The 22,952-nt window shown below is 55.0% G+C and overlaps 1 protein-coding gene across 1 annotated transcript; it reads left to right on the top strand.

Moving 5' to 3' along the window:
- Positions 1–9,176: 9,176 nt before the first annotated feature.
- HEYL (hes related family bHLH transcription factor with YRPW motif-like) lies at positions 9,177–18,305 on the top strand. The gene is made up of 5 exons (XM_017836578.1): positions 9,177–9,537; positions 13,145–13,211; positions 13,654–13,737; positions 14,194–14,275; positions 15,692–18,305. The coding sequence occupies exons 1-5, from the start codon at positions 9,458–9,460 to the stop codon at positions 16,357–16,359; spliced, it is 981 nt and encodes a 326-aa protein (XP_017692067.1). The 5' UTR covers positions 9,177–9,457; the 3' UTR covers positions 16,360–18,305.
- Positions 18,306–22,952: the final 4,647 nt, after the last annotated feature.

Consider the following 22,952-nt stretch of genomic DNA (forward strand, 5'->3'; position numbering starts at 1 on the left):
CGTCCTTTGTGGGCCAACGTGCCCCAAGTGTCACTGCCACCTTCTGCGGTGCTGCCTGGTGCTCCTTCCCCTTCAGGCGTGTTTGGGGAGCGTGTGAATGGGTGTCTCTGCCTCAGCACAGACCCGGGGGCCACATTGGCCCCCAGGTGGTCCCCAACCCACCACCTCACAGGGTATGACCCCCATGGGGAAGGGCAGCTGCTCGAAGCCCACTGAGCTGGGCATGAAGAGGTTTTCCTCAGTTCCAGTTCTGGCATGTGGCATGGAAATGCCACCGTGTCAAGGCTGCCATCTCAGGCACCTCATCACCCAGGGTGACCTGGCTGGGGGGCCGTGGGGGCCTGTCCTGCTGGCTGTACAAACAGGCCTCCGCTTCCTCGGCGGCCAAGTGGCCTCCTCCAGGTGCGGCTGGGAATCATTAGGAGCTCTCCGCGCCGGCTGAGTGTGGGAACTGGAAGAGAAAGCTGGAGAGAGGCCTTCTTTCATCTCCCCACTCCCTCCTCCCCCCGTGTCTGCCAAGGCTGGCTTCCTTTTGAATCCTTTAGCTTGTGCCAAGCGAGGGAGAAGGGGAGGGGGGGAAGAAAGAGAAAAAAGGAAGAAAAAAAAAAAACCACAACCACAGGAATGTGTCCAGGGATCTGGCTTCATTCAGGCTGCTGAGCCCTGAATACCCCGGCTCCACTCGAAGAGCTGGAGGGAGGGCAGCCGTGGCCATCCCTGCCATGGCAGCAGTGGGAAAACAAACAGGGAAGTGGCATTTGGGCCATGGCTGTTACCACAGTGACTGGCAAACGGTGGTGGGGAGGGGGACATGGCCACATCCCCCACCATGGCACTGGGGAGGCAGGAGCACCCCCGGCTCAGGGTGCCATGAGTCCCGTGGAGGGAGTGAGGGGTCCTGCATCTTGGAGAAGCCCGTCCATATTCCGTCCTCACACGGGGATGTGGTGCCCAGACTGCCCACATTCCATCCTGGCATGGGGGCATGGGGCCAGGCCGTGGGCCAGGCCTGTCCCCCCACACAAAGACAAGAGGGCTGCTGGCCGGGAGGGCTCAAGGGGAGGCTGGGAGTCTTTTCTCCAGCACGTCGGGAGAAGGATGTTTTCTGACTCGCTGCCGACTTTGTTCCCAGCAAATTAATAATTTCCTCTCGTGGCAACAGTGTTGGCCTGTGCGAGTGCATGTGCAAGCGTGTTGGTGGCTCCCACTGCCCTCCCAGCCGCGTTTCCCCCCTTCCCGGAGGGTCTGCACTGCAGCCTTCCTCCATCCTTCCCTCAGCTGGGCTCCTTCCAGCTGTGCATAGCTGTCGGATTCGGCCCAGCTGTGCCGGCCGCTGCCTTGGGAGCATCCCGGCGGGAGCGCTGGGCCGGGCTGTGAACTGATGATGCGAGTGCCGGAGGTGGCGGGGAAGCGCCTTGGGTGGCGGGGAGGGAGGGAGGGAGGCGCAGCTCCAGGAAGGAGCTCGCTCTCTCTTGGCTTCGTGGCCGGTCTGGCAGCACGCTCGGGGAAGAGAGCAGCGAGGAAGCACACGGGGCAGCCACCAGCACGCTCCAGCCTCTGTCCTGGAGATGTGGGGCAGATCCCAGACAAACCCAGTGCCGGATGGGAGCACCGGCCACCCCAGCAGAGTGCTGGCACTTCACCTGCACAGCTGCACTTGCCACTCCTCCCCGTGTTGGTCTCGCTGGGACTCACCTGCCCTGCCTGGAGCGCTGCTCCAGCTGCTGCAGCATCCACAGGCCACGGGATAGGGCTGTCTCTGCCTGTGGACCGTGTTTAACGCACCAGTGCCATGGCCAGGAGGGCCTGTGGATGCTCCCTGATGTGCAAAACAGAGTGAGATTTGTTGAGGCACAGGGAGGCTGTGGGAATAGCCGGTGGCTTCGAGGCACAGTGAGGCCGTGGGAATAGACGGTGGCTCGGGGAGGTGGGGTGGGGATTAAAGAGAAAGAAGAAAATTCAGCTCATTGGCAGGACATGTATTTTTCCAACATAAAAGCAAATGGGGGAACCCTTAAATAAGTTGATTGTATAAAACTGTCCCTTTGTATTACTGCCTCACCTTTTCAGGGGGAAAACACCATGGTACCCGTATGCTGTGTGCTCCGTGCATCCCCCTCCGTGTTCAATCCCTTTGCCTGGAAGCTGTTCCCACACCACCCAGGAAGCTTGTGGGGCTGCCCACGTGCCCCCCACAGCACAGACACCTCTCTTTAGTGTGGGCACGCACTGTGGCATACAGTATCAGGAGATCTTCTGGGAACGCCATCCATTCCTCGGGCAGCATTGTGTTTTGTTCCTTATTTATATCCCCGGGGTGGTGCCACAGGTGGGCGATTGTTCCAGCTGACAGCCTGAAAGGCAAAGAAACAAGATTTAACTTCCTGCTATTCAATTAGAGAAAGTGAGCATTCAGCAGCAGCTGCTGGCTGCCGGCAGGAGCCGACCCCCCCGCCGCGGTGGGCGCGGGGAAAGGGCTCCTCGGCAGGAAAGCTGCCTGCTGCTGCCGTGGGCACGGCGGCTCCGGAGCTGCTCTGAAGACGTTCTGGCTGTCAGTGCTCTCTCCTGGGTTCGTTTTCTGAAAGGAGATTGCCCCATCAAAGCAACCGCGTGGAGCTCAAGTGAGATAAGGAGGAGGTGAGGGAGCTGGGGGGGCTCAGCCTCGAGAAAAGGAGGCTCAGGGGGGACCTTCTCGCTCTCTACAATTCCCTGACAAGAGAGGGGAGCCAGGTGGGGATCCGTCTCTTCTCCCAGGTAACAAGTGACAGGAGCAGAGGAAACGGCCTCGAGTTGTGCCAGTGAAGGTTTAGATTGGATATTATGGAAAATTTCTTCACTGAAAGGGTGGTCAGGCACTGGCACAGGCTGGCCAGGACAATGTTCAAAAAATTTGTGGATGTGGCACTTGGGGACATGGTTTAGCAGAGAACACAGCAGTGCTGAGTTAACGGTTGGACTTGACAATTTTAAGGGTCCTTTCCAATCTGAATGATTCTATGGGAAGTGCCAGCATGGAAAACACCAGCGTGGGGAGGGGGGAGGACACACTAAGAGGGGAGCAGCCATGCAAGGAGGGAAAGCCAGGAGCTCACAGTGCTGGAGGGAGCAGCAGCACTGTGAGGTCCCCCCAGGCCAGCCCTGAACTCTGCATGATCCCTGACCCTGGGGCCTCTCTGTCAGAGGGCTGGTGGCTCTGGAAGTCCTTTGGATGTGCACTTCTCCTCCTCTGTGCTGGAAGGGGCAGGGGATGATCCCCATCCCTGCTGAATGGGGACTGGGAGCCTCCTTATCCCTATTTCCCCCCACACATGTGTGCTCCCTCATGGACGCCAGCAAGGCAGGAGTGGGTGCACACTCCTGAGAGCTCCATGTTGGTAACAAGCCTCTCTCCATCTTCCCCTGCACTGACTGACCCCCCTCTGAAGCACCCGCTCACCGGGGCCTCGTGGAAACCCCTGCAGTGCCCAGGGTGCAGTGAGGAGCACCGGGCTTAGGGTCTCCTTGTGCCAGGAGCCCAAGGCCATTCCTGCTCCATTTCCTTTCCTCACTCTTCCCCTTCTGGGGCCGATCCAATTTGAGAAGAGTCCCCTGCTGCCTCCTCCCCCTGTCCCTTCCCTGTGCCATCTGTCCCCAGCACAGTGACACCCTCACTGGTGGTGTTCCTGCTAAAGATCCTTTCGTGCACCCCTGAGCTCTCTATTTTTAATCCATCTGTTTCCACGGACTCGGGGTATCTTCCAAGCTGGTTGTGATCACCAGGAGTACAGTTGGAATCCGTTTCACATTGCTGCAGCAAGCCACATGCACACGGAGATCCTCACATGCCTACACGCTCGCCGGCTGCCGTGCCAGACCTCGCAGCTCCAGAGGGTGGGACCGAGCTGAGCTCAGCACCTCGCACGAACATCGGGCTCTCCCCCCAGACTGGGAAGGTGACACTCTGCAGCCAAGGCAATCAACAGCAATTAGCCCTTTTGGGAACTCGATGTGAAGCGCTGCAGAGGCTTTTCCGTGCGTGCCGATGGCTCTTCCTCCGCTCCTTTGGAGGTGACATGAGTTGGACACGCCGAACCACTGGTCATGTCTGAGCAACACTGGGTGCCTCGTGTCATTTCCATGGAGGCTGGGAGGGCTCGGGGGCGATGTCTGTGAATGCTGAAGGCACTTGTGTACCCAGGCAGCGAAGGCACATGCTGTCATTGCCTCTGCAGTGCCATCTGGCCAGCAGCAACGCAGCTAGAACCAGGGCTGTGCGCAGAAGAACATTTTACAACAGAAAGCAATTAACTGAATAAAGCCCTTTTTAAAATCCAGTAATTAAAAACAGTCCCTCCCCCTTGTTTTCCTTTTAAGCTGAAAGTTGCTGTTTACTCATTTGCTTTACAAAGTGTGCCTTGTTGTGGCTTCAGAAGAAATGAAAGTTTGAAGTGGTTAGAGAAGAAAGGCTCGGGGCTGGTGCGTTCCAGGCAGGGCGGAGGGGCAGGGGCTCTCCAGCCTGGCTTGTTTGTATTTGTTCTTGTCTACTCACAAGATCGCTAAACACACATTTAACAAGTGGTGAAACTGTCTACCAGCCTGATCTCTCCCAGGGTTCATGAGAAGAGGCCTGGCACATTAGCATGGCTGGGGGAAGGGGAGGGGGAGAACAGGCCTTTTGAAGGGTTGGTGTTTTGGGACAGAGCAAGGGAAGGGCTCCTTGTGCAGGCCAAGTCCCAAACAAAGGCATTGTGTTCCCCGGAGCCCTGGGGACTGGCCCCGGGGGAAGGCCAGGACCTCACTTCACCAGCCATGGGTTTTCCCATCCCAGCTCCTCTTGTTGCTGAAGGCCATCCAAGTCCTTCCAGTGGCCAGAGACGGGAGCAGGGCTGGCACCTCCGGGGTAGGCTCATCCTGTCCATGACAGTGAGAGCCAAGGAGACCAGGGCTGCAGTGGTCATGGGCACTGCCCTGTACTGCAGCAGCTCACCTTGTCTGCATCACCCTCTCTGGGTCTGAAATACCAGAGAGGAGCAGACCAGTGTCCAACGACAGTAAGTCTCCAGGTCCTCTCTGTGTAGCCACAGGGGAGCCCTGACCTCAGTCTGGGCTCCTGGAAGAGCCAGTAACCCCGTCTGTCAGCAGGGGTGGTGCAATATTAATTATCACTCATCGTGGCTTTTCTGTGAAGTGAGTGCCCAGTGCAGCAGCATCAGTTTGGGTGGGGAAACTGAGGCAAGGGTAGCTGGGACTAAACAACTGATGCTAAACCATCAGGATCCACTGTCAATTCCAGAGCAGGAAGGTGAACCTGTCCCCAGCTGCCCTCCAGCCCCACCGACCTGGGGATGCAGTGACAGAGCTGCCTGACACCTGGCACCCCCTCTGCGGGTCCCAGCCTTGCCCTGGGCACGGGCTCAGGGGGGACAAACACCACGTCTTGCAGAGACAGCAGCACACCTCTGAGGTACCCCAGCCATGAGCTCGGCAGGTGCAGCCTCGTGGTGCCCCATCCCATGGGATTTGCGGGGCTGAGCCGCATTCCTGGCCGCGGCGGCAGGGCCGGGCGGGCGCAGACCCGCCGTGGGGCAATAGGTGTGAGGACACAGACAGCCGTGCCAGGGCGGAGAGGGCAGCGCCGAGTTTCAGTCGGGCCCCGAGCAGATCCAGGATCTGCCCTGTCCCTGCCTGGGGAAGGGTGAGGCCACGGGTTTGTGGGAAAATGTTGTTTTTCCCTCCCCTGGACTGCCCGTAGCAGTCGGCTGGGCCGGCTCTGGATTGCGTGGGCCGGGGAAGTGGGGGGGAGTTTGCAATTGTAGTGCCTCTGGCTTGGAGTGGAGCCACGGCAAACAATCCTCTCCTGGCTGTGCTCCAGATCTGACAAAACACGGAGGTGATATCGTATTCATACCTACACGCTTTCATCCCAAGCCACCTCCCCAAAGCCCTGCCTGATTCTCCCGTCTGTGATGAATCCCTCTGCTCAGCCACAGAACAAGACAGCCTGTCCGCAGCGCTGCAGCCAGGAATCCTGTCCAGCATCCCTGCGAGGCCTCTGCTTTTGAAATTACAGCTGTGGGTCTGGCAGCCGGCGGTGGGACCTGAGGTTAGGAGGTGATGTTGACTGAAGATGTGCGGACAGGGCATTCCAGGCATGCACGGGGTTAAATCAGAGGTGTCAGTTCACGGGGAGGTAACAGATAAGTCCTGCTCCTGCCTCTGGCTTTCCAGAAGCCTTGCCCTCCCTCCCACATTTCAGCTGCTGCAGCTTTTCACAGCTGGCCGCTCTCCTGGGACATTTCCCAGAGCTGAGAAGGAGGGAGGGGAAGGAGCAGCTTGGTCCCAGCTTGAGAGGGGGGTTGGTGGCTGGGCTGACCATCACCCCTCCAGGGAAATTTAGGCTGGAGCCCTTCACCCCCAGGAGTCTGCTGGCACAGGCAAACCTGGGCAATCCCAGGTTCCTGGCAGGGATCCACCCTCAGCCCTGGCCCGGAGAGTTTTTCCTGCTGCAGGGAAGGGACATCAATCTTTGCAGCTCACTTATTCCTTGGCCTCTGAAGCAGGGTAGCCAATTAGTGCTGGGTGTGATGGATGGCTTAGCCCCGTCCTCGTGACACCCATCCTCTGGAAACTGTTCCCACCACGGAGAGGCATAGCCAGCCCGAGCAGGGGACAGCTCTCACCAGTCTCCTGAGTCCCAGAGGGTCTCACAGGGGTCCTGGGGACGGGGAGAGGCACTGCAGCAATGCTTGCTGTGCTCTCAGAGGGGAAACAGCCCTGAGCACGGAGCCAGGGCTGTTAATTCAGGGCTTGGGGAGAGATTTCCTCTGATAATTCCCTGGCTTGGCTGTGGCAAAGCCTGTAGCTCTCCAGGGAAGAGCAGAGCGGCTCTGGGCAGGGGTTGGTCACCCACTGTCTGTGGCTCTGCACTTGGGGTCAGTGTGCCGTGGGAATCGCCTGCACCGATGCCCAGTGAGAGGTGAGCAGGGGCAGAACCTCCATTTCTGCAGCCCCAGACCCCCCATTTCTGCACCCCATCACCCCCCCATTTCTGCACCCCATCACCCCTTGCCCACAGTGGGGGAGGTTTGTCCATTCCCTCCCACAGGACACGGGTGATGCTCATCCAAGCCCAGCTCCCCTCGCACGCAGCTAAGCCCGTTTAATCCTCCCCTGTCATCTCCATTGAACCGGCCGTGAGGGGTCTCAGCACTGACTCTGCTTCAGCTGGGGTGGTTCAGATGGCCCTCACAATCCCCCTGGGACTGCTGGGGGTGATTATAAACGACTCTCCAGGAGCACAGCCTGGAAAATGGATCCGATTACAGGAGAAGTGGGTTTCAGGGCCCCCGCTCTGTTCATAATGAAGTGTAATCCTAGAAAAACATGTTGCCAATTACACTTCAATTGAACCCAGATAATGATGCTTAGACAAGGCCCAGAAAAGATCAAGTCTGGACAGTGAATTCCTTTCTAATGGAGAAGAAAAGTGTTCCTCCATGGCAGGTCTGGGCTCTGCGTGGTTCAGGCTCACTGTGATATGAGCAAGAGCCTGAAATAACCAATCTCAGGATCCCATTTAAATGGTTTTATCAGTGGAAAGGGTATTAATCTCTCAAAAACACATGTTTATGGGAAGTTTGGTTTGGAGATGTATGTGTTTCTAACTGAAATCACTTTGGAAAGGGAGGAGGAGTGGGTCTCAAAATTGCTAAAATAACACTTTTCTAATTCTTCTGGTTCAAAGTAACTTTTCATTTGGAAATGTAAGCTAATAACAGCTCGGCTTCTTGACCACTTTTCACAGTGAAAACAAAACATCAGAATTAGAGAAACAAAGTGCTGTGACCTAAAGCAAATGCTTTATTCTCTTTTTCAGTTTACAAACACTTCTGAAACGCCAGTTTTGCACTCCAGCGCAGGACGGCTGGTTCAGGTCCCTGTTGTTTCACCTCGGGAGGGAGGACGGTGTGGTTCAGCCTCCAAAAACTGGTCAGGGGGGCCGTGCCTTGCTCTGCTCCGTGTGATGGGCTGGGGCAGGCGTGGGTGAAGGGCAGGCAGGAGCTGGGATTTGGCTTTTCCGGAGCTGCTGGCGAGGTGCTGGGGAATTGCAGACACCTCGGGGTTGGCGGGTGCAGCGAGGGTGAGCTGGCAGAGATGGCTGAGGCAGATAGGGAGCACCCCAGGAGGCCACGGGAGACGGGTGGTGGGGTGGCTTGGCCGGCCCGAGCGGCGACGGGCTGTTATCGCCGCCACGGTCTTTGCAAAAGGCTTTGGGAAACCCACGTGTTGCCAGATCTCAGCGCCGATTATTTTTTTCAAAATAAAAAGGCATTATTTTCGTACTGGGAACCTCCACTTCAGCTCTCTCCCTCCTCCATGCTCTCTCTCTCTCCCACACGCACACGTTTTTGCTGCCTTGGGGGATTTTAGCAGCGCAGGGCTCTGAAAAACAGACTCCTACCTCCTTCCCGCAAGCGCTGGGAAAGGGAGATGCTCCCTAGATGCTGGGCTGCGGGTCAGAGTTTCCGGCACTGTGGAATGAGACAAGAGAACAGCAATTCATCCCAGTGTCATAAACCCTTAAAGCTGGGCTTTGGCCGCTTTGTTTTACAGGGTAGGTGTCAAATGCCCTGGCAGCGCCATGAGCTGGCACTTGGAAGACGCTTCCAAGGCTGTGGGAGCGTGGCAGGGGGTCGAGCTCCTGGCGGGACCACCGTGGCACAGTGCCGGGGTGCCGAACCCATCCTGACGCCTCCGAGTGCGGTGCCACTGCTGCCACCCCGGCCCTCGGCCGTGGCCACTGATTAATCCCAGTCGAGGGCCCTTTGAGCGGCGTCCTCAAACAGCACCGTGTTTCCAATAAGCTGGTTTCCATCTGAATCATAAACCTCCAAAGTGCCTGCGCCGCGCAGAGCCGGGCAGACATGTGTGTGCGTGTGGGGCTGGATGTTGATTTTTCCCTGAAACAACTCAAGGCTTTATCAGTCCCATCTCTTTCCCACGGTTTTCTGTTGCCAGTGAGGTCACTGGTCCCTTTAAACTGGGGCTGAGGCCAATGTGCAGCGGGTGGAAGGGGGGCTGTGGGCAGGAGGGGGGGACATGAGACGGTTCACACAGACTGTTCCTTTTACAGGAAGACTTGGGATTTCGACCAGCGAGCGGGAGGAGGCGGGGGGGGCGAGGGGGGGGCCTGGGAACCGGGGAGCGCCGGCGCGGCCGCGTAATCCGTCACTCCTGGGAGATGGTGGCTCATTAACCCATTACCCGGGAGGTGGGGACGTGCCGGGAGGGAGCTAGGAAAGGAGAGCCGGGGGTGGGAGAGGCAAAGCGGGCAGGGGAGGAGCTGTGCGGGGCCGGAGCAGCGGAGCCCGGGCAGGGACAGCAGTGCCCCGAGCACGGCAGGGGAAGGACGGCGGCGGCCACCGGGGCCACGCGTGGGGCAGCCTCGCCGAGCCCACCGACCTCTCCCCCCGCGAGGATGAAGCGGCTCTGCGAGGAGAGCTCGTCCGACACCGAGTCTGACGGCACCATCGACGTGGGCCGCGAGGAGGAGTACAGGTGAGGGCAGGCTCCGTCCCACGCGGGTTTTGGGGTCCCGGCACCGCGCACGGCGCTGGCGGCAGCTCCCCCCGAGCCGCTCGGGGCGGCAGCGCTCGGCGCCTGCCGGGGCAAGGCAGGGGAGGGCACCGGGCTGTGCCACCGCCGCACCGGGGCACGGCATGGGAGGGCACCGGCTCCTCTGGCACCTCGCTGAACCCCTCGGGGCCGGGCTGGCCCTGCGCGGGACCGGCAGGATCACCCCCGTGTGCCGGCGTGGGCTGGTGCTGGCGGCGGGACTGACCCAGCAAGGAAACCCAAGTGGCGATGCAAGTGTTAGAGCTGTGTTAGGAGCTGATCGCGTTCAAGAAAATGCCCATTAAAGACAGCGGGACGGCCTTCCCCTACCAGCTGGGATAAGGGCAGTGGGAGCCCGGGTGCTGGCAGGTCTCTGCACCCCGAGCTGGGGCAGCCCCCCAGAGCAAAGGCGCCTGCCAGCTGCCTGGTACCCCTGCGGTCCCTGCAATCCGAGGGCTCTCAGGGAATGTGGAAGAAACCAGGTTTTGCATGAGAAACCAGGAGGTTTTGCATGAGAAACGCTTCTGCTCTGCTGATGCATTCGTAACGCACCAGCTGGGGCTGTGATGTGTTAGGGAGGGAGCCCGAGCAGGGGAAGGCTGCCCCTGTGCCCCTCGGCATCGCAGTTCTCGGGCTCCGTCCCATCGCTGCTGAGCTGCAGTTTCAGCTCTGGGGCTTTGCTGCTGGTGAGGGAACAGTGAGGACAGGACCCGTGTGTGGTTCCTCGGGCGGTGTCCACAGGTTTTGCTGCACTCCCGTGGGCTGCAGCTCCGCTGGCAAAGGGCATCCCCAGCGCTGCTCGCAGCCCGGGTTCCCAGGCTGTCAGCCCTTCATGGACATGCCCAGGCTCCGAGGGTGCAGACGGTGCAAGGGATGAAGGAAAGTCTCTGTTACTTGTTCGCATCCAAAAATCAATTGCTTTTGAACTCTTGTTGCAGTAGCCCTCTGTCCCCCTCTCTCTGCATCCAGCAATTAATTCATTCCCTATTGCTGCCTGATATCCTGAGAGGAGAAGCCGCCTACCTGGTGCCAAGCTCAGGTTCTCAGGGGACTAAATTCATGAGTCTGCTTCTGATACAGTCACAGCAGAGTCAGGCATATCCAAAAAATGTCCTGCAGAAATTCCCTGACCCCTTATGCAGTTTCTAAGTGCATCAATATTTAATCTACTTTCCTGCTGCAGATGAAATATATCCCACCTCTTCACATCAGTGCAGCACACAGAGTCTATAGTACCCCGAGGGATAAAATATTGGAATTGTCACAATATTTTATTTCAGTGAACAGTAATGATGAACTTTTAATCTCTTTCTGGTGCTGCTAATGTGTGTTTGTCTTCTCAAGGCAGTCGTAGAACCAGGCTGGCTGTGATCTGGTGGTATTTGTATATGTGTATGTTGTTCCTCATGTCACGCAAATATATGGCCAAAAGAGCTGTTCCTGCCCTGATGAGGTTACACCCCAAGTAATGCCATCTTGCATAGGATGCTGGTGGATCCAGGAAAATGAAACACTTCCAGGTGGGGAGTGAGGAGGAGTGATTAGAACAGAGGGAGGCAGTCAGGCTGCCTGGCTGGGGTTCCCAGCCCATTACCCATCGGTCGAGTGGTTTGGGCAAACCAGTTTTCCTGTAGTGTGGAGATGAGTCACGCCGGGTGTGAGGCTTGGATCAGTGCGTGGAGCAAGTTTAGGCTCTGGGGTCACTGCAGAAGTGCAAGATACCGCTTGGTTTATAGCCAAAGTTGGGCTGTAAGTGATAAAGTTAAGAAAAAGAGCAATGCAGAAATTTTGATCGTCAGAGAATATACTTACACTATATTTTATGTGGTTCAAATCAGTCGAACGTATTTTTAAAATACATTTTGCAGTAAGCTGGGTCTTGATATCCACATCTGGAACTGCAGCTCACAAAGAGCAATGTGTCCGGGCCGCTCTGCAAAGAGAGTTTCAAAATGCACTGTTCCTCCTTGAGTGCCTACTCCGCATTCCTGCGCTGCCAGGCGAGTTCAGCACCCACCCCCTGCACGTACAACACTCCAGTGTCCACACACATCCCGTTTTCACAATCATATGTGCTCATCATATGTGTGTCTGCGTACGCTGGCTACACATGTTGGTACTCGTGGAGCCAGCCAGCACCTGTGCCCAGAGAAAGCCCACCCAGCAGACATTCAAATAGGGTACCTGTATGGAGATGAGTGGAACAGGCAGCAGAAGAACGTGTTATTTCGTCTGATTGTGTAAAACCACTTCTGAAAGTGCCTCGCTTGGGCCTAACAAACTGTATTTTTAATGGGCTGAGTTTGGTCTAGTTTCTGGCTTGCTGCAGACAGCACTGTCTGTGCAGGAACGTCATTAATGGACTCCTATTAAAATGCTTTGTCAAACTGAGAAGCATCTTGATTTGACGAGGTGAACCCAGGTGGCCCTTCCCAGATTTGCGTGTCTGACGTGGGCTCCGGTCCCTCCGGCGCGCTGGGCTGGCCGGGGCTGCAGATGGATGTGTGCTCACATCCCTGCGCCGCATTTCGTAAGGCACAGAAACAGCCCTGAGCCAGTTCCACTTTCCAGAGGGAGAAACCCTGCTCGGGGAGGGCGGAAGGTGGCCCAGCTGGCCTCCCCCCCCCCAAGCCAAGGGGTCTTGCTCCAGGGAGTTTCCCACGCCTGGTTATCCATCGTTATGGAGACCTCACCTCTGTGGGGACCTAAGGCTTGAACTTTGCCTCCCCGTGCGTGTCTAGCGCAGACCTTTGGTGTCTTTAGCCTTAACCAGGCCTGCCAGGCACAGGATGGTTTGTGGGGCCCTTTTCCTTTGCCTGTGCCCCCCCTTGTCCCTCTTCCCTTGAGCAGAGCTGGTCCCTGGGGCTGTCAGGCAACAGGCAGGGTCCCAGCTCCATCACCTCCTGCTAGGTGTTGCCCCCACCCAGGTCCTGGCCCTTCTCTGTCTGGTTCAGGAGTGTCCGTGCATTCGGAACGTCGCAGCCCACCCCAAAAATTGTGGTTTGGGAAGCGACTTTCTGGGAAGGCCTTCAGAAACCACATCAGTGCTGCCGCTGGCCTCACCCTGAGGAGCAGCCAGCCCTCCCTGGGTGGGAGCTCAGATCTGCGCTCGTGCTATCGCGGCTCTGAGATGCAAATCCCTGCAGACAGGGCAGGCTCAGACACGAGAGCTGGGAGGTTCACACATGGAGGAAAAAAAGGCCATGACTCCAGAGCTTGGATCGCTGCTTTTCCAGCCCTGTGGAGATGCTGACATGGGTTGAGACTGAAGGAGGGGTGAGCCTGGGAGTGAATGGACAGTTTGGTGCAGAAATCTGTCCAGGCTGGAAGGAGACTCTTGGAGGGGAGAGAGTGGTATCTGAGTCTCTGTTTGGCTCCTCGTCCCCAATTCCTGAGCTCTGTGTTGTGGGTAAAAATGAGATGGGAACCACAGAAGATATTTTTTTGGGGGGGGGGGGAACTACAGATGGCGAACGTGTGTAAAGCATATGTGCAACAGAGGTTTCTCTCCAGCTAGTGCAAGAAATGACTCCCTCTTCTTCCTTTCCAGCCATGTTTCCAGGTCTGTGTCTCCCACTACAACATCTCAGATACAAGCCAGGAAGAAGAGGAGAGGGGTGAGTGTCATTTACAATGACCAGGGTGGTTGTGCTGTGTCCCTGGCGGGGGGTCAGGCTGGTCCCAGCTCTGTGCCAGGGATGTCGCCCTGTGTGCAGTGGGGGGCTGTTGGCACGTCCTTCCTGTGGGAACACCATGCAAAATCACCTTTACACCATTCCCCGCTCCATCTCCTGCGGAACTCTCCTCACAGCCAAGTTATTTGCAGAGGTTTGGCCTCAAATCTGGCAGAAAAGGGTGGGGATAGGACTAGAGGAGAGCGATTTCACCTGGGATTATCACACCAGTCAGTTGACGCTTCTTTGCTCGACTTTTGCACCCTGAACATTTACATATACGGCCCCGTTCGAAGCACCTCTCTCAACCTGGAGGGCTTTAGACCCGTGAGCTGTGGCTGTAAATGACTGTGGTTTCTTCTCTCCACTTGGAAATCTCCTGCAGATCATCGAGAAGCGGCGCCGTGACCGTATCAACAGCAGCCTCTCGGAACTGCGGCGCCTGGTCCCCACCGCCTTCGAGAAGCAGGTGTGTGTGTGTGTCTGTGTGTCCTGATCTCCTCCTGTGCAGGCTGCATTCAGCAGTGTTTGGGGTAGAACCCTCAGAATGAGAAAGTCTGGAGCAGCGCTACGTCTTTCACTTTGGGGAGTAAGTAGGTGGTGATACTGGGTGGTAAAACGTTATTAGCAAATATTCAGGAGCCCTGGGGAGGATAAATTCAATCTAGAAAGTGTTTTGCAGATATGAAGAAGCACAGAAATAGGGATTTTCAATCTGCATCGGGGTACCTTGGGAAGGAGCTCTTTTTTTGTACTCACTTGATGTGAAAAGCAGAGTCTGGATGGATGCACTACACCAATCTGAGAACTCCCGGGCTTCAGGTTTTGAGGAGGAGATCATTGGTCAAACACTGGCTCCTGAGAGGCACAAAGCCCTAGACCATAAAATGATGAATGGCTTTTTCTTTCTGCTCCAAACATCCAGGGGTCTTCCAAGCTGGAGAAGGCAGAAATTCTACAGATGACAGTGGATCACTTAAAAATGCTTCATGCCACTGGAGGAACAGGTAAGAACTGCTCTTAAAAGCATATGGGTGAGGGGAAGGTGGAAATCTGGAAGAAAAATTTCCCATCACCCGTAGCAGCAAGCTGACACCAGCCAGCACCAAAACAAATGCTGCCCTGCCTGCTTCCCAAGGGAAATATCTCCTGAGGGAGGGCAGACCTGCCCTGTTATTTGACATATGGGTCAGCATCCATTTGGGAGACTGGGCTATGTGGGACAGCAAGCCCCCCAGATCTGCAGGGACAGCAGTGGTGGTGTTGTCACACCCCCGGCTAAAAAGTTGTTCAGGCAGAGATGAGGTTAGTCCTGCTCAGAAATGGAGCCTGTTTCCAGGAAAAGGATATTAAACTCTTTACCTCCTCCCTGGGATACATTTCCTGCAGAGGCTGAATTCTGCATGAGGACTCTGCAAATAAACAAGGCTTTTTTTCCCTTTCTGTTCTTTTTCTTTGTGTGTCTCTTGGTTGTTATAAGAAGAGAGAGGGAGCCCTGTGCAAAATTCAACAAAGGTCTTATTTGTACTGAGACCTCAGTACAGACCCTCTGTCCTGTTCCAGTTAACAGGATGGAGATCACAGCTCCAGTAAAGAAGCCTCTGGCTTGCTTACCACCCAGTTTTGGCTTGCTGGGGACATTGCTGGCATCCAGGCTTTGGTTCAGAGCTGTAACTTGGTCTGGAACATTTGTTTAGATATTCAGTTTGACTGCACTGCAACAAAGGGCTGTATTGTCACGAGAAACCCCGTCAAGCACAGTGGTCCAGCGCTTCACTGTGCTGTGACATTTCTCTGCTTTATTGCTTATCGTCTCATGAAGCTGCAAGTTGGGAGTAGAAGCCTAAAAATCAGCCGTCAGCTGTTGATTTCTGTGGTTTTGAGCTTTCTTGGCCCAGTGGTTTTGGTTCTGCCACTGCCCTGTGTCCTTCGGCCAGACATTGGTTTAAAGGAAGTTTAAAGTTTGGGAGCCAGGCAGAGGAAAGTGGTGCTAAGCTGTGTGTGGAGGAGACACAGTGTCCTGCTGTTCTGCAAGACTAGGGATGGTCCATTTGCAAAGAAGGACCCAGAGCCTGTCTAGCCCACAGTCATGTCTCCAGCAGTGATAACCGATTGAATCCAATGGGAAAAAAATTCTTCCTTCCTGAGCTCAGTTAATGAAACCTCTTACTTGTCTCACATGCTGGGGTAAGAGGTTTCATGACCCTGGCAGGTTTATCCCTGTGAGATAACCACAGATGCTATTCTCATGCACGCAAACGTCCAGTCCCTTGGGACACCCACTTGGCTGTCTGCTTCAGGAATATCACACGGCAGCAAAGTGCCTCAAGTGAAATACACAGTGCATTAGAGAGGGTACTGAAATCAAAGCGCATTCCTGAGCTCTGCACGGGCTTACTGTCACCCGTGTCCTCTCCCTGCAGGCTTCTTGGATGCCCGAGCTCTGGCTGTGGATTACAGGAGTATCGGCTTCCGCGAATGCCTCACTGAAGTTGTCAGGTACTTGGGCGTCCTCGAGGGCCAAAACGCCACCGACCCCATCCGGCTGCGACTCCTCTCCCACCTGAATAATTACGTGGCAGAAATGGAGCCTTCACCTGTGGCCACGTCCCTGCTGCCCATCCAGACGTGGCCGTGGTCCTTCCTCCACAGCGCCGCCGGCCCCGTGCAGATCCCCAGGAGGGAGGCTGCTCCCGCTCCGGTAGTTTTGACTGCATCTTCCCTGGCTTACCCAAGCCCTGCTGTGAGGCCAGCCCCGCTTCGCCGTGTCCCGGGGGACATGCTGCCGTCCCGCCGAAGCTTCCTGGCCAGCAGGATGGGCTCTTCCAGCCGGAGGGCCCGAGGCGGAGGCTCGTCCACAGCCGTAGCAGCCGTACCCAGGATGCCATCGCCAGCGGGTGTATTGAGAGAGGGCTCGTCCAAGAGCAGCCAAATCGCAACATTCCTCTTCTCCCCAGCCTCTGCTGGCATCCCCGTTCCACCACCTTACACGGCACCCCCTGTCTTGGGCGCTGCTGCTCAGGGACCAGGGATCAGGGTTGGGACATCCAGGATCTGCCGCTCGTGGGCGACTGAAATCGGGGCTTTCTGACCCTCCCTTCTCCTTCGGAGACAGGAATTCTTCAGCACTCGTTGCCCGCAGGCCTAAGAACAAACTCGGCTGAAAAGGCGTCTTTCCTGCTTTGCAGAAGCCAAGGATCCATAGAGAAAATTCTCTTTGCTCTTCCCTCTCTCCTCGCACCGCCTTCCTCGCCTCACCATCACACGTCCTCTCCCTCGTGATGCCTGCAGACGTAAATCACATCCGATTCGATGCACTTGTCTGCACGCGGATGTACTCCAGACCCTTCCAGCTACGAGGGAGGGGGCACACACACATCCTAAGCCCATTCCTCCTCCAGCAAACCCCTCTGCAGAGCCCAGCGTTGCTCTCCTTTGGAAAACAGCCAGCCTTGAAATACTGTCTTATTTGCCTGGGAACTCGGAGCTGCCAGAGAGACTTGCTCGTGCTGATTCCCTGCGATGTGTCCCCCAGCTGCAGGACCTAATTTTGGTGTGGTGGGACGGACACAGCTCACCCCTGCCCAGCACTTCTGGCACCCACAAGGCAGGATAGAGCCCCCTCCAGCTCCCAAAGCGAACTGGCTGCCTGCTAATCCCTGTGCTTTCCTCACCGCATTACCAGCTCTTCCCACTTATGTGCCCTTAAGGTGGAGTGAGGCAACAGCTTAACAGAGCTCGTTCCCACAGCCCGGCTGAAAATCCCAGTCATGTCTGCAGGGCCTGTGCTGGGTCCCTGCACAAACTGTGCCGGAGCAGCTGGCCAGGCCACCTGGGTGCAGCCCTTGCTCCTCACTGAGGTGTGAAGAGGCGAGACAGAGGATTTCAAAGGGACGTCTGTCACAGAAGGGAAGGCTCTGACGGCCAAAGTGAGAAGAAAATGCCTTTTCCCTCTGCCAGTCTCCCTGCTGGAGCCGTCTCTCCTCCACCCCCTGCTGAAACCTCCACCCCCTGCTGAAACCATGACTGCACAGCGGGAACGGGTCAGAGCAGCCTGCATTTGAAGTGCCTCCCTCATTGTCCCTTAGCCCAGCATCCCTCACCCTCTCCTCCTACAATGTCTCTGTTTTCTTCCTCCAGCACCATGTTTGGGTCTCACTCATTCCTCTTCCTGGGCTGGGACCAAAACCCACTGAGGTGTCACTGCAGACCTTGGCGAGCTCTGGGTCTGCACTTGTCCTGAGTCTGAGCTTTTTCTGCCTTACCCTGTGTGCCCCTAGACAACTGATGCAGCAGATATGCCTCTGCTCCTCTGGCTGTCCTCCCTCCCTCTCTTCCTCGGGCACAAAGAACAGAAACTTGAAGTTTTCAAGCCACCCTTCTGCGCCACGTCTCATGGAGGCAGGGCAGGGTCTCCCAGTGCTCCCCCTCACCTGAATGGCCCCCACTCCCTGCATCTGTGCCTTGATTGCTGGGATACATGTGCAGAATAGCCTGGACCCAGTTGCATGCCCACCCCTAGCCCACCTCTGCAGCACTGTGACACTGAAGAAGAAAAATGTGGTCGGTACAAAGAAAGGTAAAAAAGAGGGAGAAGATCCCTCTTGAATGGGAGAGGCTCTTCCCATGCCTCAGGTCAAACACACCACAGCCAGTTGGGCTGTGTGGATGAGCTGGTGTTTTCCTCCCTGCAGATTGCATCTGCTATGTGCATGTCAACGTATGTATCTGCTATTGTTTTGAAAGTGAGTCCCTCCCAGTTGTTTTGATGAAAGTCATCGCACTTAACACACAGAAATGCCTCCGCTACTTTTCCTCCCCCTTGTCCTGAAGTGCCAGAATCAGCCAGGAACAACGTATTCCCTTTTGATAAAGTCAGAGGAGGGGGATCCTTGCAGACCCCGGCTGTTCCTGTGGCTGGTTGGCACGTTAGAGCTCACGACGAGTAGCCCGGCCTCACTTTACACTGTGCAGTGCTCTTAGATTCACAAGTTGTGACATCAGCAAAGGTGTCAAATAAAGTCTTTCAAACCCCTGTCCTGGCTGTCAAATGTAGTGTTGATGTGAATCTGTCCTGCTCATCCAGCCTGCTTGAATCATGGAATGGTTTGGCTTGGAAGGGACCTATAAAGGTCCTTGGTGACTAGTTTTGCAGCAGGTGAGTTTTTGTTCCTGAAAAGGTTCAAAAAAAAAAGGTAAGGTGACATCCCCTCTGGTGGTTTTATAGCTCTTGGTGACTCTGGTCCCAAGACTTTCTACTTTGCAAGCCACTGTGTGAGCCAAAATCAGCTGGGTAGTCAGCAAGGCTTGACCTCAGATTGGCAATAATCCGTCACTTGAGAATAAATCATTTCATTTAGCTGCAAGGGTCTGCAAAAATGTCAGGGAACAGATGGGGTCCAGCAGATCCTTGCAGACAGACGCCGAGGGCTTGCCTTGGTCTCCTGACCCTTTGCAGCCAGGGCCAGCATAACCCCTGTGGCATCTCGCCATCGGGAAACGCTTTGGACTAAACAAAGAGCCACAGCTGAGAGCTTGTCTCTGTTCTGAGGAAAGGACCAGTAAATGATCCTTCTCGTGAAAGATGCTGGGAGAATTTTCTGGGGAATGGTGGGAATTCAGCTTCCTTTCCCATAACTCCTTCTCACTCCAAAATGCCTTTCAAAACCGCCCATAAATCCCTTCCTTAAGTGCTGTGTGGGGAATTGCTGGAAGGGAGCAACTGCAGCTGTGGTGGAGTAATGCAGCATCCGTCTGGAAGCGGGGAGCAACTTCAAGAGCAATAATGGGGCTATTGATGACGGGTCGTCCCGCTGGTGCCTGGGCTGCCCTGACCCGACGGTGGGAGCTCAGTGCTCTGGTGTGGCCTCGGCCAGAGAGGGGAACCAAATTACCCTCCGTGGGAGGCAGGAACACAAACCGGCCCCGCGGGCCAGAGTGGTAAAACAAAACAGAGACAGTGGAAAAAAACCACTTCCTGATCTCTGCGGATCAAACGGGAGCCGGAGCGGGTGGGAGGGCATCGGTTCAGGCCCGTGGGGTTTTCTCCCCACAGCAACACGGTGATTGGAGCAGTAGCTCGGGACTGGAGCTTCATTTTTTTTCCCAGGGTTTTCTTGAGCCTAAATGACTCTTCTAACACATCCTGGCAACTTTTGATCTACCCTGCAGGGGAAATCCCCGAACTCTCCGAGCACTCTCTTCATCCTTGTTCTTCAGGCAAAAGAAAACACGATGAAAAGGTCTGTGGGAAGGCGTGGGCTGGGGTTGCTCGGTTAAACACGGCACTGGCTCTGACCCCGGCGAGGCTGGAACAAAAACAGTGTCCTGATGAACCAGCCTTCCCTGCTGCTTGGAGGGGACAAGGCCACTCCCAGGCTGTGGGAGATTTGCTGCGCAGCAGGTGCTCTAGGATGGTGTCCTGCTCTCCCAGATTCGCCTGCATGAAAAATATTGCTTATCTCCGTTCTGCTCTTGCCTGCCCTGGGTGTTCTCCCTCCTTTCTGCTCGTGGTGCAATCCCGGCCTGCCATCTGCTGGTAAAATTCCAAAGCTGAGGAGGAGAAATTCTAAACCAGGGGCAGCATGTGGTTGAAAACTTGCCATCTGTGCCATCTTTTATGATGACCCTCAACGACTGAGGTACTGCTCAGACACACAGTGGTAGAGTGGCTTGAGAGGCCTCTGGGTGATTGATGAGTCTCCCACCAGCACCATCGGGGACAGATTGGCAGGATGAAGGCATTAACAGATGTCACCTTTGCTCCAGGCACTGCTGAAGGTCCTGTGACAGTGAACTGGAAGGATCTCAGGTATCGCTGGTCACCAGGAGCAGCTGCACTTGTGTGTGAAGGGCACCAAGAGCAGTGGGGTCCCTGGGGCAGTTTTGGGCCCTTGTGGGCAGAGGGCACCCCCAGCACCAGAACTGAGGGAACCCCATCAGTTCATTTTGGGTGCAAAAAGGATCAAGGAGGACTGTGGTTGTCTGCAGGGAGTCCCCTGGGAGGGAGCACAAATGTCACTAAATATGTTTCAAATCAAAGCCATTCGCAGCGTAGCCACAGCGGCTGCTGCAGCCAAAGGGCGTTTTATGTGGAAACATGTTCTTTGAGATCTGCTGTGTTTTGACTTTAGCTGTCAAAGCAGGAGCCGAACCCTTCCACAGCAAGACTCCTGTCTCAGTCCGTGGTTTCCAAGAGGAGGAGATGCCGGCTGTGGAGAACCAAGCACAGAACAGTGACAGGCACCAGGCATGATCCCACCAGCACAGCCTCCCAGCACCATCAGTTGTCGTGAGGATGATGATCTTGGGAGGAGGATGACTTGTGTCTTTAGAAAACAATCCAGACTGAAAATAGTGCAAAGTATTACAATTTACCTTGCTGGTGTTACCTTTTATTCTGCTACACTCCATTTTTCCACTGTAATGAAGGGATAGGTATCATATCCCATTTTTATGATAACATCATATCCCACTTTTAAAGCAAATTAAAGGTAATTTAATACAGAATTTTAAAGTCACAATGCCCAGCTACCAGCCTCTGTAGACTGCCTTACTTCCCCCTGAACAGGACGTCCATGGAGCCTGAAGGTCACTGATGAATCACTGAATCCTGCGCTGCCGTGTCCTCACGCTCCACTGAAGATGCTGGAAATAGATAATTACAGGTCTCCCCGGAGCCGAATCTCGTGAGCGTGAAGCCATGGGACAGCAGAGGGGGGTGAATCCCCTCTCTTATTCCAGAGGCTTTCTTCTGCATTCGGAGTTGTTCAACCCTCACCCTGGGAAGAGGGACTGACAGCTCACTACCACAGGGAGACATCGAAGACCCTTGGTCCCTCTCCAGGGCAGCCCACGATGTGAGCTGGCGCAGAGCCAGGGCTGCCACAGGAACTCGCACTTATTTGAGGAAAAATTATGCCCTGAAGACAAGGAGGTTGTGGGGACAGCTCCAGCTACGGCCACTCCTCATCCCACCACCACTACACCTCCAAAACCAGAGCTTGGAGCAGCGAGAAAAATGATCCCAGAGGAGGAATTTTTTCCTGATCTCTAATCCAAACCTACCCTCTTTCAATTTAAACCCATTCCCCTTGTCCTGTCACCACACAGTCTTGTGAACAGCCTCGTCCCCAGAGAAATGTTTGCCCTGCTTGCCCTGGGGCACACAAGGAGGCTGTGCCAGGGCCATGGCTGAGCATCCCTGAGGAGCTGTGGGCCACCGTGTCCCTGAGGATGTTACTGAAAACGTCGGGATGAATCAAACTCTTTAACACTATTTTTAGTATTAGAAAACAGACATTACTTTATTCACAGCACTGGGTGAATGCATTTTCAAAACTTTTCACTACTGATACATTTTGGCAAACAAAGAAATTAATGTTCATTAGCTATAAATTACATAATTCTCCTCATTAATTAGTATTCTATCTTCTACTGGTTATTGATTCTCTCGCTTCTTATGTTATTAGTCCACATTTTCAGCCTTTTTATTATCTTTTTCCCAGACAGAGAGGGTTTCAGCACCATCACTGAAATTATCTTTGTTAGTTTCTTCTTTATCTCTGGCTTCTGCAAAAACGTCCTTGTAGCCTAAAAATTCTGCATCCCTTGTGTCCAGTTTCAGCAATACATCCCTCCCCCAGGCTTTGTTTATTGACGCACATCAAGGTCGGTTTTGGTAATTTTCAGCAGGTTTTTTTCAGCGATTTTCCCTGTGTTGTGATTCAAAGAAATTAAACTCAGCAGCATGATACTGTTAGGCCAGCATTCCTTTAATACACAGGCAGGGTAATGTCAGGATAGCTCCTCCATAAACACCCCACTGAAACAAGGATTTTGTGAGCTTTTATACACTTTTAACACCTCAAGCCCCTCCTTGACAGTCAGTCATTTAATCCTTACAAGGCATCAACATTAATCTTTAGTTAAAGATAACTTAGACTTCTTTTACTTAAACAACCTTTTGAGTAGTTTTGTATTTTATTGCTACGAGACACCAACATCAATCTTCGGTTAAAGACAACTTAAACTTTTACTTAAACAACCTTTGATTGATTTAGCTTCCTAGAGTGTATTCTCAGATCTTATTTTTACAGGATTCATTATCCATCTTTGGTTGAAGATTAGACTTGGAGTACTTTCACTTAGACAGTTTTCTATTGATTTAGCCTCCCTAGAGTGTAGCGGTCCCCAAAACTAATTCAAACTGCGGCCACGTAGGTTGCCGACCTTCTTAATTTTTACTTTTCAGCAGACCATCATGACGTATCCCCTTTCAGTCGCCGCAACAGCCAGCTCATTACAAACGGCGGGAAATCACGCCGGCTTACGACCGATTGATTAATTATTTAGAAGAGTTATTAGGAAAGTCACGTCATTTTCAGCAGGAAGGGGGGGGGGAGTCGCCCCGCGGCGACCCCAAAATGGCGGCGCCCCCTTAGGGCCGGGCGGGTCCTCCCGCCCTCTGGGGGCGCTGCGGCGGCGGCGGGGACGAACACGGGGCTCTGCCCGCCGGGCCCGGGCCGCCTCCTCTCCGCGGCTCCGCGGCCCACACGCGCCGCCGCGGCGGCTATAAAGGGCCGCCCGCCGCCGCCGCCGCCTCTCCGCCCGCCGGGTGAGTCGGTGTCGCGCCCGGTACCGGCGCCTCAGGGGCAGGGAGGGATCGGGGGGAGCGCGGGGGGG

The sequence above is a fragment of the Lepidothrix coronata genome, unplaced genomic scaffold (assembly GCF_001604755.1).
Source record: "Lepidothrix coronata isolate B3197 unplaced genomic scaffold, Lepidothrix_coronata-1.0 Scaffold279, whole genome shotgun sequence".
In the NCBI taxonomy this organism is placed as follows: domain Eukaryota; kingdom Metazoa; phylum Chordata; class Aves; order Passeriformes; family Pipridae; genus Lepidothrix; species Lepidothrix coronata.

What these genes read in the sequence shown, in the direction of transcription:
- HEYL (XM_017836578.1), top strand. Translation starts at nt 9,458, where the DNA reads ATGAAGCGGCTCTGCGAGGAGAGCTCGTCCGACACCGAGTCTGACGGC. An exon ending in GGCCGCGAGGAGGAGTACAG is followed by an intron (nt 9,538 to 13,144) that starts GTGAGGGCAGGC and finishes CTTCCTTTCCAG; the next exon opens with CCATGTTTCCAGGTCTGTGT. An exon ending in TCATGCCACTGGAGGAACAG is followed by an intron (nt 14,276 to 15,691) that starts GTAAGAACTGCT and finishes CTCTCCCTGCAG; the next exon opens with GCTTCTTGGATGCCCGAGCT.